The 13,507-nt window shown below is 45.5% G+C and overlaps 1 protein-coding gene across 2 annotated transcripts in view; it reads left to right on the forward strand.

The window, feature by feature from the left end:
• The first annotated feature begins 210 nt into the window (after positions 1 to 210).
• tacc3 (transforming, acidic coiled-coil containing protein 3) overlaps positions 211 to 13,507 on the forward strand; it is a 54,076-nt gene continuing 40,779 nt past the window's right edge. The window contains exons 1-3 of one of the 2 annotated variants that reach the window (XM_060828737.1): positions 211 to 387; positions 11,172 to 11,310; positions 13,188 to 13,339. In XM_060828737.1, coding sequence (XP_060684720.1) covers positions 11,173 to 11,310; positions 13,188 to 13,339 — 290 coding nt within the window. In that variant the 5' untranslated portion in view covers positions 211 to 387; position 11,172. The remainder of the gene's footprint in view (positions 388 to 11,171; positions 11,311 to 13,187; positions 13,340 to 13,507) is intronic. The other variant, XM_060828745.1, reaches the window with a different exon arrangement.

Here is a 13,507-nt window from a genome sequence, read left to right on the forward strand (position 1 = left end):
AACCACAGCAAAGGATGAGAAAATAACACACCCGACACCGCCAACAACGCATGCGCGGTGCCAACTCAAGTAAACGCGAGAAGAATGAACAAGGGAGGGGACCGCCACTGATTGGCCCCTTTGAAAGCAGTTGAACTCTGACCCGAAGGCACCGCTGCTTCGAATTGGCCGCGGGAATAAACGGCCAGATTTCAAAATTTGCGCGAGGAGGACAATTCGAGTTGGAGCCGCGGGAGCAGGCGGAGAGTAGGAGCTGGCCGCAGGTAATACCTGTCTGTACCGTCATTATCATCCAACACCTGGAGGGTGAAGGAGGCGGGAGGAAGGGACGATCATTTCTCGGGTGTGCGGCTTTTACTCCAGATTGCCTTTGCTTTAGTTGAAAAGGTAATGCATCTCTTTTGGGTTTTTAGTCTTCGCTCTATCTTGTTTCTGTGCCCGGGAATTCCTTTTGGGTTTCTTTTCTTCCCCCTCCTTCTAGACCGGCTGGGCTATTTACTGCTGAGCTGCTGATCTCCTTGACCAATTCTCTTTATAGTTTGCACATCATTCCAAACATTTTGCTGTTCATGCAATATCCCCGAGTACGGTGTTGTTTTTATATATATAAAAAAAAAGTGGCGTGAGTGTTGCTGGCTGGACTGCCCTCTCTCCTTGTTGCCGACCATAAGGAGGTAGTGGCAAGCTGCTTTCATGAATCACGCTTTGGTGAAGGGGCACTCAATGTTGTTAGGGCGGGGGATGTCAAGACTTACATCCAGTAATGTCCGAGGGACGGCAATTACCTTCCCAAGGTGAAATTGAGGACTGCAGATGCTGGCGATTAGAGTCAAGGTGTGGTGCTGGATAAGCACAGCAGGTCAGGCAGCATCCAAGGAGCAGGAAGGTCATCATTAAATTTACAAGTCAGTGTTGTGTAGGTTGGTGATGAATTTGGGTGCTCCCATGCACTTGCTGCGCTCATGTTTCTAGTCGAAAGTGATGTTGTTGTTTTGAGGAACTTTGGTGAATTTATGGTGTCCTGCAGATGATGGGTGTTGCTGCTACTGTGTGTCATTGGTGGGAGGAGTAGGCTGCTTTGTGCTGGGTTGTGTGAAGCCTCTTGAGCTGTACTTATCCAGGCAAGTAGGGAGTTTTCTATCCTAACCCTGATGATGAGTCCAAAAGTGTGGTGCTTGAAAAGTGCAGCTGGTCAGGCAGAATCAGAGGAACAGGTGAGCCAATGTTTCAAGCATAAGCTCTTCATCAATAATATGACTTTGATATCCAGCACCTGCAGCCCTCCCTTTCTGCACACTCCTGATGATTCCTTGTACATGGTGTACTGACTTCAAGGAGTTGGGTAGTGTCAATTGCTGCAAGATTTCTAGCCTCCCCTACTTTTAGAACATAGGAAAGTACAGCACAGAACAGGTCCTTTGGCCCACAATGTTGTGCTGTGATTTAATCCTTATATAAAATATGGTAATTTAACCTATGCACCCCTCAACATTGCTATCCATGTGCATGTCCAGTAGTGGCTTAAATGTCCCCAGTGACTCTGCTTCCACCACTGCTGGCAATGCATTCCATGCATTCACAATTCTGTGTAAAGAACCTACCTCTGACATCTCCTTTAACCTTCCTCCTAATATCTTCAAACTGACTTCTCGTACCTGTCAATCCTTCCCTGGGTTAAAGTCTCCAGCTGTTGACTGTATCTATTCCACTCATTATTTTGTACACCTCGATCAGGTCTCTTCTTTCCCTCCTCCTCTCCAGAGAGAAAAGTCTGAGCTTTTTCAAGCTTCTTCATAAGGCAACCCCTCCAGTCCAGGCAGCATCCTGGTAAGCTGCCTGTGCACCCTCTCCAAAACCTCTATCTTTCCTATAGTAGGGTGACCAGAACTGGAGCTGAAAAATGTGTTGCTGGAAAAGCACAGCAGGTCAGGCAGCATCCAAGGAGCAGGAGAATTGCTGTTTCGGGTGCAAGCCCTTCTTCAGGACTCTGGTTCCTGAAGAAGGGCTTATACCTGAAACATCGATTCTCCTGCTCTTTGGATGCTGCCTCACCTGCTGTGCTTTTCCAGCAACACATTTTTCAGCTGATCTCCAGCATCTGCAGTCCTCACTTTCTCCTTTTTGACCAGAACTGGACACAATATTCCAAGTGTGGTCTCACCAGGGATTTGTAGAGCTGCAGCAAAACCTCGTGACTCTTAAACTCGATCCCCCTTTTAATGAAAGCCAAAACACCATATGCTTTCTTAACACCCCTATCCACTTGGGTGGTAACTTTGAGGGATCTATGTACTTGCATACCCAGATCCCTCTGTTCCTTCACACTGCCAAGAATGTAGCTGCTATATTTAGGTGATGAGTCCAGTTGAGTTTCTGATCAATGGTAATTTCCAGGATGTTGGTGGGGGATTCAGTGGTTACACCATTAAAGGATTGTGGTTAGATTGCCTTTTATTGTTGATTGTCACTACCTTACATTTGTGCGCTATAAACATTTCTTGTCAATTGTCAACCTAGGCCTGGATATTGTCTGATCTTGGCTTTGTGATTGGACTGCTTCACACACTAAGCAGTTGTGAATGATGTTGAATATTGAATATGTGAACATCCCATGCCTGAATTTTGGTGGAGGGAAGATCGCTAGTGAAGCATCAGAAGATGTTTGGACTTAAGACATACCTTTGCAGGGGTTCTGCAGATTTTTCCTGAAGCTGAGATGACTGACATCCAGGGAGCTGCTGACTGTCTGGCAATCCCTGTCATTACCTCAGGGATGGTCAACTTATTGGGATTGTATGGAACACCTCCCCACTCCCCAGTTGTCAGTGGGCAAATTTGTAAGGAGGTTTCGGTTATCTGTAAGAATAACAGGGTGGTTATGGTAGGGGTTTTGAAACATAGACTGGGACTGCTGTAGTGTTATGGGTTTAGATGGAGGGAAATTTATTAATTGGTGTGCACTGCTGCTGTTGTCAGTGGTGGAAGAAGTGGGTTGCTTTGTGTTGGATTGTCAGAAAATTTTGATTTACTAAGTATATCCACATACTAGAGAAGGTGTAAATCTTGACCCACTCTTGGGGAATGAGGTATGGTCGCTCAGTGGTTAGCACTGCTGCCTCACAGCATCAGGGTCCAATGTTTGATTTCAGCCTCTGGCAACTCTGTGGAGTTCGCACATTCTGTGTTTGTGTGGGTTTCCTCCAGGTGCTCCCACAGTTCAAAGATGTGCAGGTCAGGTGAATTGGCCACGCTCAATTGCCCATAGTGTTAGGTGCATTTGTCAGAAGGAAACGGGTCTGGGTAGGCTATTCTTCGGTGAGGACTTGTTGGGCCGAAGGGCCTGTTTCCACACTGTGTATGGAATCCAATCTAATCTGGTTACCATGGATGAGTTGGACTGATGGGTCTGTTCCTGTGCTGTACATCTCTCTATGACCTGGAAGTGTACCATCAAGCCAATTTTATGGCTCTCACTGAATCCCATGTGATCTAACTACAACCAGTCTACCATGTGGAACCTGACTAAATTAAAGCCTTCAATGTGGATAACTACTGCTGTGCCCTCATCTGTCATCTTGGTCATATCCTTAAACTCAATCAAGTTCGTGGGACAAGATTTCCCATGCGGGATTAATGGTGCCAGAAAAGCACAGCAGTTCAGGCAGCATCCAAGGAGCAGGAAAATCGACGTTTCGGGCAAAAGCCCTTCATCACGTATTCCTGATGAATACGTGATGAAGGGCTTTTGCCTGAAATGTTGATTTTCCTGCTCTTCAGATGCTGCCTGAAATGCTGTGCTTTTCCAGCATCACTAATCTAGAATCTGGTTTCCAGTATCTGCAGTCATTGTTTTTACCTTGCGGATTTCCCATGCACAAAGCTATACCGGCATCTCCAGTCAGGCCTTGCCTGATCAAATATATAGTCTTTGTCTCTCAGAATCCCCTCCCAACAACTAATCACTGATGTTGGGGGTCACTGGTATGTAGCTTGTAGGTATTTTCTTGCAGTCCTTCCTAAATAATGGGCACCACATTAGCCACCATCCAGATGTCTGGCACCTCACGTATGGCTCTGACTTTGGGGTGCTTTTGTTAGTTATTGGCAGCAGTCTCTGCAATTGAACAGAAATGTTCCAGACAGTAAGTATTTTAAAAGCCTGTGGTCTGGAGTTGGAACAATAGTAGAAAGCTGAATGGTGAAGGATCACCGGTTCAACACAATGGAAGTTACAAAAACTGACAACACTTTCGAGCTAACTAATCATCAGTTTAGTCCTTTTTTTAAATGTCACTTCAACTTTGAACAAGTGGAGAGATGGCAGTTGAGTTACAGCTTGAAATTGAAATCTCTAACTGAGGTATGTGGAGGCTCTATTTTAGCTTGTGTTAAACCCAACATTGATTGCTGATTTACTATGGTGTATTGAAGACAGGGTGAGGAAGAAAATTACTGACCATGTTGTATTGAATGGGACAGACGTGGTGGATGAATTGCTCCTGCTGTTATCTGGGTGTTGTCTGTATATGACAACTAAGATGCTTCAGGTTAATATTTCTTATTGCTGAAAGGGGTTTGCCTATGAAAAATACTGGACAAGGATAAGTTTTTGGTGACACCAGAAAAAGGTGTTGTGAATGGCTTCTTTGCCTTTTACAATTTGATTTTGTTTTTAAAAATGGGACCAGCAGAGTTTGGTCCCAACCAGTGGGACGGCTGGTGGCATTGTGCTGGAGGATGATGTGATCAACTGGATCAAAGCTTGCAGATTTGTCAGAGGGCCAGGAGGATAAGTTTCAGTGGAAGATCCATTGATTTGAGATGCACATCTTTGCAATTGGGCTTCTTCTGCAAACTGGTATTCTCCAGTGAAATTGAGAAATGGTTCAATGTCTGAAGCATAGCAAACACCATGGATCTTAAAATCCTAGTTGTAATGTTGAAGACCTGGGTTCCACAACTAGCAGCATCTCTAGCCGAACTGCTTTAGTATAGCTATAATATTGCTTATGCTGCAAATGTGTTGCTGGTCAAAGCACAGCAGGTTAGGCAGCATCTCAGGAATAGAGAATTCGACGTTTCGAGCATAAGCCCTTCATCAGGAATAAGAGAGAGAGAGCCAAGCCGGCTGAGATAAAAGGTAGGGAGGAGGGACTAGGGGGAGGGGCGATGGAGGTGGGATAGGTGGAAGGAGGTCAAGGCCTCCGTGCCTACTTTCACAACCAAGACTCCCGCCCACCCTCTGACGACCCCTTCTCCCGCCTCCAACACACCCCATCCACCTGGACACCCCGTGCAGGCCTCCTACCCGCCCTCGACCTCTTTATAGCCAACTGCCGCCGTGACATCAACCGACTCAACCTGTCCACCCCTCTCACCCACTCCAACCTCTCACCCTCAGAACGTGCAGCCCTCCACTCCCTCCGCTCCAATCCCAACCTCACCATCAAACCCGCAGACAAGGGAGGCGCGGTGGTAGTTTGGCGCACTGACCTGTACACCGCTGAAGCCAAACGCCAGCTCGCGGACGCCTCCTCTTATCGCCCCCTTGACCACGACCCCACCTCCCACCACCAAACCATCATCTCCCAGACCATCCAGGACCTCATCACCTCAGGGGATCTCCCATCCACCGCCTCCAACCTCATAGTCCCACAACCCCGCACCGCCCGTTTCTACCTCCTGCCCAAAATCCACAAACCTGCCTGCCCCGGCCGACCCATTGTCTCAGCCTGCTCCTGCCCCACCGAACTCATCTCCCAATACCTCGACACGGTCCTGTCCCCTTTAGTCCAAGAACTCCCCACCTACGTTCGGGACACCACCCACGCCCTCCACCTCCTCCAGGATTTTCGCTTCCCCGGTCCCCAACGCCTTATTTTCACTATGGACATCCAGTCCCTGTACACCTCCATCCCCCATCACGAAGGACTCAAAGCCCTCCGCTTCTTCCTTTCCCGCCGCACTAACCAGTACCCTTCCACTGACACCCTCCTTCGACTGACTGAACTGGTCCTCACCCTGAATAACTTCTCTTTTCAATCCTCCCACTTCCTCCAAACTAAAGGAGTTGCCATGGGCACCCGCATGGGCCCCAGCTATGCCTGCCTCTTCGTAGGATATGTGGAACAGTCCATCTTCCGCAACTACACTGGCACCACCCCCCACCTTTTCCTCCGCTACATCGATGACTGTATCGGCGCTGCCTCGTGCTCCCACGAGGAGGTTGAACAGTTCATCAACTTTACTAACACCTTCCATCCCGACCTGAAATTCACCTGGACTGTCTCAGACTCCTCCCTCCCCTTCCTAGACCTTTCCATTTCTATCTCGGGCGACCGACTCAACACAGACATCTATTATAAACCGACTGACTCCCACAGCTACCTGGACTACACCTCCTCCCACCCTGCCCCCTGTAAAAACGCCATCCCATATTCCCAATTCCTTCGTCTCCGCCGCATCTGCTCCCAGGAGGACCAATTCCAACACCGCACAACCCAGATGGCCTCCTTCTTCAAGGACCGCAGATTCCCCCCAGACGTGATCGACGATGCCCTCCACCGCATCTCCTCCACTTCCCGCTCCTCCGCCCTTGAGCCCCGCTCCTCCAACCGCCACCAAGACAGAACCCCACTGGTTCTCACCTACCACCCCACCAACCTGCGCATACAACGTATTATCCGCCGCCATTTCCGCCACCTCCAAACGGACCCCACCACCAAGGATATATTTCCCTCCCCTCCCCTATCAGCGTTCCGCAAGGACCACTCCCTTCGTGACTCCCTTGTCAGATCCACACCCCCCACCAACCCAACCTCCACCCCCGGCACCTTCCCCTGCAACCGCAGGAAATGTAAAACATGCGCCCACACCTCCACACTCACTTCCCTCCAAGGCCCCAAGGGATCCTTCCATATCCGCCACAAGTTCACCTGTACCTCCACACACATCATCTATTGCATCCGCTGCACCCGATGTGGCCTCCTCTATATTGGTGAGACAGGCCGCTTACTTGCGGAACGCTTCAGAGAACACCTCTGGGCCGCCCGAACCAACCAACCCAATCACCCCGTGGCTCAACACTTTAACTCCCCCTCCCACTCCACCGAGGACATGCAGGTCCTTGGACTCCTCCACCGGCAGAACACAACTACACGACGGCTGGAGGAGGAGCGCCTCATCTTCCGCCTGGGAACCCTCCAACCACAAGGTATGAATTCAGATTTCTCCAGCTTCCTCATTTCCCCTCCCCCCACCTTGTCTCAGTCGGTTCCCTCAACTCAGCACCGCCCTCCTAACCTGCAATCCTCTTCCTGACCTCTCCGCCCCCACCCCACTCCGGCCTATCACCCTCACCGTGACCTCCTTCCACCTATCCCACCTCCATCGCCCCTCCCCCTAGTCCCTCCTCCCTACCTTTTATCTCAGCCGGCTTGGCTCTCTCTCTCTTATTCCTGATGAAGGGCTTATGCTCGAAACGTCGAATTCTCTATTCCTGAGATGCTGCCTAACCTGCTGTGCTTTGACCAGCAACACATTTGCAGCTGTGATCTCCAGCATCTGCAGACCTCATTTTTTACTATAATATTGCTTATGTATGCTGATGTGGGTGTTTGCCCAGGTACATTCTGGTCACAAGTCGAACAAATTTAAACTAGTCTATTACGACCCAAGTCTATACCCATCTGCTAATGACGGGAGTTATCTTTGATAGTGTTACCAAGTGGCACCTGCTCAGTGATATTGGCTTCTGCTAGTGCCACTCCAAACCAGATCGTAACTGTTGTCTGAAATATGGAAGAATTTCTGGTTTGGTGAATTACTGCATGGACATGAAAATTATTCTGAATATTGAGGCATTGAGCTTGATGTTGAAGCTGTATTAGGCTTTACTCCATTTGTCTTTTAATAGAGAAGCCGCAAGAGATCTTGATACCTTTTGCCATCACTGGCTCCTGGTAGATTGTTATGATTAACTAATATAGCTTTACCTGTAAGTATTTTAATAATCTGTATTAGTTTAGGCAAGATGGGTGCCTGTCTTAACATGCAAGTGGTTTATTTTTTTTACTATTTGTTAGGCTGCTGGGATTGCATAGAGCACATCACTCCCCTAGAAGATGAGTTTGGTTTGATTTTGAGCCATTTTTTATCATAGTTTCTTGTTGTGGTTCTGTTCGCCGAGCTGGGAATTTGTGTTGCAGACGCTTTGTCCCCTGTCTAGGTGACAATCCTCAGTGATTGGGCTCCTCCTGTGAAGTGCTTCTGTGATCTTTCCTCCGGCATTTGTAGTGGTTTGAATCTGCCACTTCTGGTTCAGTTCTAGCTGTCCGTTGCAGTGGTCGCAGATGACAAGCAACATGAATTTGACTGGGACAGCACTACTATTATAGGACAAACCAAACAGAACAGCCAGGGAATTCCTAGAGGCATGGCACTCATTCACAGATCCAATCAATAAGCACATCGACCTGGACCAATATACCGACCACTGCAACAGACAGCTGGAACTGAGGACCAGAAGCGGCAGATTCACTACAAATGCTGGAGGAAAGACCGCAGAAGTGCTTCCCAAACAGAGGATGTCACCTAGACAGGGGACGAAACGTCTGCAACACAAATTCCCAGCTCGGCGAACAGAACCACAACAACAAGCACCCGAGCTACAAATCTTCTCTCAAATTTTCTTTTCGATTCTTTGCTTTTTGTTACAGTGCCCTACTGTGGGTTATTTAAACCAATCTATTTTAAGAATAGAACACATGACATTGGTGCTTGCACTCCACCCAAACATGGTAATACGTGAGCAGAAGTCTATGGGAGCATTGACAAAACTCTTCACTGCTAACTGGCAATAACTTCGTTTTGGCAGACAACAGCATTGCCATTTTCAAATCCTTTGCCATTGACTAGAAATGTCACTTTTGTACAAAAACAAGTAAAGTTTCATATTCTGCAATAAGTCCTTTCCAGATTGCAAAACTACCTCTCCTAGTAAGGGTGAGTGTAGTTCTGAAAGCAACTTTACCAATCCAAGGCAATTAAACTTTTAATTTTAACATAGTGCACGGGATGATTTGACTGCATTCTGTACCACCAACATGCAGCAATTTCATAAATTTTCAGCAGCAACTCTCATACCTCACTATCTTTGTGCCTCAAAACTGGATGGCAGATGGAATGTGACTGACCAGTCAGCGTCTCCATAATCTGGAAGTCTAACCCTTCATCTCTGGGTTAAAAACTCTAGCAGGCCCTTAACTGCACAATGGGATAATGGTAAGGATTTTAGAGGGTGAGGGTGAGATTTCAGTTATCTGGATAAATTTGGACCTTTTCCTTTTTCCTTCCTCTTTAAAAAGAGGAGAGTTGTCAGTCCTCCAAATTGAGATTGCTAGACAAATTTGAAGAAAATTGTGAATGCTGTAGCATTGAGTGATAGACTTGGAATTTCACCTGATCCCTGAAATGGTGCAATTAGATTGTGTGGATTTTGGAAGAAAATGAGGATATGAATCAGTTTGCAGAGCTGAAGGCTATAAGGTAGCCAGCCATTCTTAGTGGCTAGTTTAGCTACTTTTTTTCATTCATGCTAAGTATATTTGTCAATTTTCCATTCCCTGTATTTAATGACTCTATCAATTAAATGTCCAATCTTTTAAACTCGTGAATTGATAGTGAGAAAATAAATCTGGTATAGGAAAATAAGAATTTGGAGCATCAGTAGGCAACTCTGCTCTTCAAGCCCACTCTACCATTTAACGTGCTTATGGCTGATCTTAATCTGGTCTCGACTCTGCTTTCCTGCCTACTCCATATCCTTTTTATTCCAATTTTTCCTCACAAACTTATCTATTTCTTAAATCTGTACTCTGGGGCAGTGTGTTCTAAAGTTTCTCAACCCTCAACAAAGTAGTTTCTCTTCATATAACTTCTGAACTCCAGTAACCAGCCCAAGTTGTTCATCCTCTCCTCATGTGACAGTCCTTTCATTGCTGGAATCAGTCTGGTCAACATCCTCTGAACTGCCTGCACGTCATTCCACAAGTCAGGAGACCATAACTGAACACAGTATTCCAGATGTAGTCTCACCTGCTCCCTGTATATAATTGTAATAATGTAGCTTATATAACTGTAATAACACTGCTTTTATAATCCAGTCACTTGGCAATAAATGCCACGATTCCATTTGCCTTTCTTATTATATGCTGCACCTGCATTTCCCTTTCTGGCAATTCATGCAAAAGGACATCCAGATCTTCCTATACTGACGCACTTTAATTCTGCTTTCCTTTTAAATAATTTGACTTTTTATTTTCCCCCCAAAATGGATAACTTAATGCTTACCACATTAAACTCCATCTGCCAGATTCTTGTCTTTTCTCAATATTCACATATAAACCCTTTCTCCTCGTCCTGCTTTTCCACCTATCTTATCAGCTGTGAATTTTGTTACTGTCTGCTTGTAGATCCATCATATAGATGGTAAATAGTTTAATTCTAAGAACTGAATCCTTCAGCACCCTACTAGTTATAGTTTGTCATCCAGAAAAAGACCAGTTTTATCACAATTCTGACAGTCAACTAAATCCCTACCCAAGCCAATACTCCTACCCCTAACCCTGTGGAACTAACCACCTGTATCAATCTTTTGTGGCACCTTGTCAAAGATCTTCTGGAAGTCTAGATATACCATCGGATACCAATTAATCACTTTGCTGGTTACGTTCTCAAGGACTTGAAGGGCGCATTATGCTTAACAAGCTTCATGAAATCATTGAACTTTGCTTCCAAATGTTCAGTTATTTCCTCCTTTGCTGAATGACTTCAACAACTTGCATGCATCCCCCTCCCCCCCCCCCCCCCCCCCCCAAAAAAAAGACAAGGTCAAACTATCTATAGACCATAAGTTGGAAATTGTCTCTTTTTGAATGTTATATTAGCATGTTCCTAATCCACTGGTACTTCTCTAGAATCTAGAGAATTTTGGTATATCATAAGTAATGCATCTACTATCTCTGCTACCACCTTTAAATACTCTAGGGTGCAAAACTGTCAGGCCCCAAGGACTTAAAATTGAATTATTTTTATACAATGTTTTAAAAATTGGTATTTTATGGAAATCTAGACTGCTTCTCCAAGTGAAGATTGACTTTTTTCTCTCACAGAATGAATTTGGGTGAAAGCATTGCAATAATGAATGAACAATGTGAGCCATTAACGCTTGAGGCTACAGGGAAGCCGTCAATTCTTCGAATGTCTCAGAAGGAGAACTTCCCTCCCAAAGGGTCAATGAAACTATCAAAGGTAGGCTATCAAGTTAATTTTGTTAATAGGATGTGGGTGTTGCCAGTTAGGTCAGATTTCATTGCCCACTTTGTGTCAAGGGGAAATGGTTAGATTTCTCAATTATTATAAGACCATAAGACACAGGAGTGGAAGTAAGGCCATTCGGCCCATCGAGTCCACTCCGCCATTCAATCATAGCTGGGCATTTCAACTCCACTTACCCACATTCTCCCCGTATCCCTTAATTCCTCATGACATCAAGAATCAATCGACTTTTGCCTTGAAGACATTTAACGTCCCGGCCTCCACTGCACTCTGCGGTAATGAATTCCACAGGCCCACCACACTCTGGCTGAAGAAATGTCTCCGCATTTCTGTTCTGAATTGACTCCCTCTAATTCTAAAGCTGTGTCCACGGGTCCTAGTCTCCTCGCCTAACGGAAAAAATTTCCTAGCGTCCACCCTTTCCAAGCCATGTATTATCTTGTACGTCTCTATGTCTCCCCTTAATCTTCTAAACTCCAATGAATACAATCCCAGGATCCTCAGCCATTCCTAGTATGTTAGACCAACCATTCCAGGGATCATCCATGTGAATCTCAGCTGGACACGTTCCAGTGCCAGTATATCCTTCCTGAGGTGTGGGGACCAAAACTGGACACAGTACTCCAAATGGGGCCTAACCAGAGCTTTATAAAGTCTCAGTAGCACAGCGGTGCTTTTGTATTCCAACCCTCTTGAGATAAGTGACAACGTTGTATTTGCTTTCTTAATCACGGGCTCAACCTGCATATTTACCTTAGAGAATCCTTGACTAGCACTCCCAGATCCCTTTGTACTTTGGCTTTATGAATTTTCTCACTGTTTAGAAAGTAGTCTATGCTTTTATTCTTTTTGCCAAAGTGCAAGACCTCACATTTTGATCATGTTGAATTCCATCAGCCATTTGCTGGACCACTCTCCAGTAGCCTCCCACTTCCTCAGTACTACCTGCCTGTCCACCTAACTTCATGTCATCGGCAAACTTCACTAGAATGTCCCCAGTCCCTTCATCCAAATCATTAATATATAATGTGAACAGTTGTGGTCCTAACACTGAACCCTTTGGGACACCGCTTGTCACCGGCTGCCATTCCGAAAAAGAACCTTTTATCCCAACTCTTTGCCTTCTGTCAGACAGCCAATCCTTAATCCATCCCAGCAGCTCACCTCGAACACCATGGGCCCTCACCTTGCTCAGCAGCCTCCCGTGTGGCACCTTATTAAAGGCCTTTTGGAAGCCTAGATAGACCACATCCAGTAGGTATCCCTGGTCTAACCTACTTGTCACCTCTTCAAAGAATTTCAACAGGTTTGTCAGGCATGACCTCCCCTTACTAAATCCATGTTGACTTGTTCTAATCAGACTCTGCTCTTCCAAGAATTTAGATTCCATCATTCAGGATGAGGTTTCTAGAATTTTACCAATAACCGAGGTTAGGCTAATTGGCCTATAATTTTCCATCTTTTGTCGTGATTCTTTACTTTAAAGGACTGGCAGCCCACGGTTTGAATTAAAATTTCATTTTGGAAGTATTGAAGAGCTCAACCTATTCCGATCATGTTAAATTTCAATATAGTTGGCTTAGTGCTCTGGCTCCTAACTTGAGCTTCGGACCTTCCATGTCAGTTCCCCTTACATTTCTTAGCATCTTGTATAATCTAATGATGGGGATACAAGTGCAAGAAAACTAAGCACACTGCTGATATTTTCCTGAAGTGCTGATGCATTTGTTTTTTCAGATTTAAGTGGAGCATACCAGCTGAATTTAAATTCAATGCATTTGCCACAGGTGCATGCTGTAATATTGTTGGTATGCTTTGACAAAGTTTAAAGGTGGTTTTTGTTGTATTAGGTATCTTTTCAGACTCCTATAAGAGATCCTGTTACACGCAAAGTTCTCAGTGCACATCTGACTAATAGATGTGATGCTAATTCATTTGAGGCTGGAATAAGTAAGAAGAACACTGAGAATCGAGGAAATCCTGATGTGACTGAGACAAAAGGGTAAGAAATATTTTGGATTGTTAAAACGATGTAAATTGTACATCGGCATATGGTGATTTTCTAGATGTTTTGCACATTTTGGCTGTTTAAGTTGACTGTAATACCATAATCCTTTTTGGGCTTTTAAGGGTGCTTTTCACTTGTTCTTGTCTTGCAAGTAAGCATTTG

The sequence above is a fragment of the Hemiscyllium ocellatum genome, chromosome 1, assembly GCF_020745735.1.
Source record: "Hemiscyllium ocellatum isolate sHemOce1 chromosome 1, sHemOce1.pat.X.cur, whole genome shotgun sequence".
NCBI lineage: Eukaryota > Metazoa > Chordata > Chondrichthyes > Orectolobiformes > Hemiscylliidae > Hemiscyllium > Hemiscyllium ocellatum.